This window comes from Chelonus insularis, unplaced genomic scaffold (assembly GCF_013357705.1).
Source record: "Chelonus insularis isolate UGA/USDA-ARS -01 unplaced genomic scaffold, ASM1335770v1 contig_151_pilon, whole genome shotgun sequence".
Classification (NCBI taxonomy): domain Eukaryota; kingdom Metazoa; phylum Arthropoda; class Insecta; order Hymenoptera; family Braconidae; genus Chelonus; species Chelonus insularis.
The window spans coordinates 100-3,272 of NW_023276393.1; the positions used below are offsets into that span (position 1 = coordinate 100).

At 34.3% G+C, this 3,173-nt stretch overlaps 1 protein-coding gene across 1 annotated transcript; it reads right to left on the minus strand.

Annotated features, from left to right (window-relative positions):
• Window positions 1–245: 245 nt before the first annotated feature.
• On the minus strand, window positions 246–2,914 carry LOC118063985 (piggyBac transposable element-derived protein 3-like; the record flags this gene model as incomplete). The annotated part of the gene is made up of 2 exons (XM_035078289.1): window positions 2,825–2,914; window positions 246–1,353 (listed from the first exon to the last, which is right to left on the minus strand). Coding segments are annotated over exons 1-2 (1,198 nt in total), but the record flags the coding sequence as incomplete, so codon positions are not given.
• Between the last annotated feature and the right edge of the window lie 259 nt (window positions 2,915–3,173).

Consider the following 3,173-nt stretch of genomic DNA (forward strand, 5'->3'; position numbering starts at 1 on the left):
GATACTTGGAAGCAAGTTGTTGCAATGTCCATCGTGCACGTCTACTCCGCCCATGAATTTATTATAGAGATGAAATGCTTGTGGAAACGGAATCTCAATTTTTGAATGTGCACTCGAGCTAAATCTCTTAGACGGTAGTAGAGGAGTTACCCCTACAGCGGTAAAAGCGATCGAAACTGGTTTCGAGTCTACGATAGTTATGTAGTTACTTCCGCTGTTTTGATCATGCTTTACAACATACGTACCTCGTGGAGACTTTTTGTCGATTACATTTTTTTCTTTGACTCGATTTTCTCTTATAGTTCCTGTACATTGTAAACCTAACTTTTTCAAATGTACTAGGAGATCGAAATTCGTAAAAAAATTATCGCAGTAAAGATGGAACTGAGATATCTTCTTAGGAGGGATAGATTTGAGAAATGGATCCAATAATTCCATCACTACACGAGAACCTAGAGCACATTTACCCAATTTATCTCCAATTGATGAGGTTTTTCCACAATATAAATCGAGATTCAACAGGTATCCATCGGCGGTGCAGAGACCCCAAAATTTTAGTCCGAATCGTATGGGTTTTCCCCGGATAAACTGTTTTAGCGATGTTCTTGCATATGATTTGGCCATCATTTCGTCAACAGATAACGCAGTCTTCCACAAGCCAAACTGACGAATATTTCTCTGAAATAATTGTAGTAATTTACGAACGCGCCATGCCTTATCACTGGGATCATTGTCTTTAGGCATCAAATACTTCAATTCTGATTTGATTTTCTCAAATGTATCGCGTTGCATTGCAGAAGAAACCACCTCACATAATAAGAAGGGATCAGTTGACCAATAGTCTCTTTGAGATTTTCTTTTATTGAACGAGCTTACAATGATGATGCCAATGAAAGTATTCAAATCATCCAACTGCAATTCAAACCCATTCTCTTTACATGAGTCAATAATGTATGTTTTCATTTCCATGCAGAAAAACTTTTCAAACAGTTGTATCGGCTCACTTTTTTGAATACTTTTTTTTACACCGTCAGTTAGTAATAATTTGTCTTCAGTCTCATTCGGGTAGCTCTTTTCACCAACCATCCACTTATATTGGTGATCTCCTTCCAATTTACATTGATTATCTGTGTAATTTTCCGATGCTTGTTTATAAGTGATACTCGAAAGGTGATCGATTGATTCAAAATCAGAATCGGAATCACTAGAACAACCAGAATTGTCTGGATTCGGAATCGCGACAAGCTCGTCACAATTATCGTCAGAAGTATCCATTTCAAACTCTACATGAGAAGGAATAGATTGCCTTGGTCGTTTTCGAGACATAATGGTAATATTGTCAATATGCTCACGCTGCCGATGAGATAAGAATTATCGAAGAAGTGAATTCACTCAGGAGCAATAAAGATGATAAAACAATATTTTATGAATAAATTTTGTTGAGGTACTGAGCTGAAATTTAGGTATATAAGTGAGTTCGATTTAGTCTCAAGACAAGTTCTACGAAAATAGAAACCAAATTACTCAGATGAGGAATATTGGCAGACCTAAAATGAACACAAAAATTCTGAGCTAATATTTTTTACAGAAAATAAAATATCATTAGCAATGTGAACGATCCACACTCCACAAACGTGAAAAATTGAAAAAAGATGTGATAGGCATATACAAAACTTATTTGCAGACAGAAATATTTATGGATAATAAATATATTTGTATCAGGGATAATATTCAATGATGACCCGTATAAACAAAAACAAGATGAAATGTAAAAAAATCGGAGATTTCTCAGCCTCTGCAACGTCAATTTCATTCGACACATGAAAAATATAATATATGATCATAAAATGTGAATCAATTGAATGATTATTATTTACATTTATATGAAGTTGTCAATTCTTCAATAAACGTTAGATAATAACTGGGCGTTAATGGGAAGGTGTCCGCCATATTGCATCCGCCATTTTGAATTTTGAAATGATGATGCCAGATTCGTTATCAAGGACCTCGAAAACCCTCGAGTGCCACATTTCATCCGATTCAAGTAAGTTTTTGAATTTGGGTCCGCCATATTGGATCTGCCATTTTGAATTTTCGAATTTTGAGGACAGATTTGTAATTAGCGACCTTGAAAACCCCGAGATTCCAATTTTCGTTAAGATTTGAATATTTTTTTTGTCGGGCACCGAGAGTGAAAATTGTCTTCCTGCTGAAGGGATGAAAAGCGCCATTTTGGGGGTGAAAATGTCAATGTCTACAAATTAAAAAAATATATTCTTAAACTACAACTATTTTGTGCACTCATGGTTGAAGAAAAAGGGGGGCTCCTTGAGCGTCTTCAATGAGAAAAAAAATATTGAAAAAAAAATGTCTTCGATTTTTTCGGTTTTTTTTGTTTAAAAACGGCCATATTTTTTTTTCTAATGGACAAAACTTAATTTTGACTCCGGATTCGGAAAGAGGACACTCGAAAGTACAAGGGAACATATTTTTTATTTGCAAATGATTTTTTTTCGATGATAAGAATCTAGCTTGAAAATGAGAAAAAAAAACACGATTCTTCGGCGTTAATGGGTTAATAGCGAGTTTATTAGGTTGTTTTATAAATAATAATTTAAGTAGCCCAGGTGTGCTTCTATAAACTCGATCAGCAATGAGAATTTTATCGCCTTGAAAAACAATTTTTGTATTTTTATGTATTTATTTATTGTTTCGGTGATTTTAAGGGGGCGCTTAATATCATATTCGCTGTAGGCTTTTTTCGTTGTTCCCTTCTTCTTCTAAAACTTCTATTCTTTGTATTGATCCCTCCTTTTTCTCTTACCGCTCCTTCTTTCTCGCCTACAGCTTCTCTGTCTTTTCTTTCTGCTGCTCTTTCTTCTTCCTTATCTTGTACTTTTATATTTTCTATCATTTCGTGCTCCGAATTATTTATAGGGATTGGTCTTTTCATAGCTTTTAATATTGCTCTAACTTCTTCGCTTTGATTAATTTTTTCACGTTTCTTTTTTTTTCATGTTATCGTTATAAATAGAGAAAATATCCAGCTTTTGACGATTAAATTTTCTCTTTCTCGAGGTGGCATATTGTCTTTTATTCTTTGATATATTTACATTATCGTCGTTCAATGATGATATTTTAGGAGAGATGTTTTTTTCATTTATACGTTGATG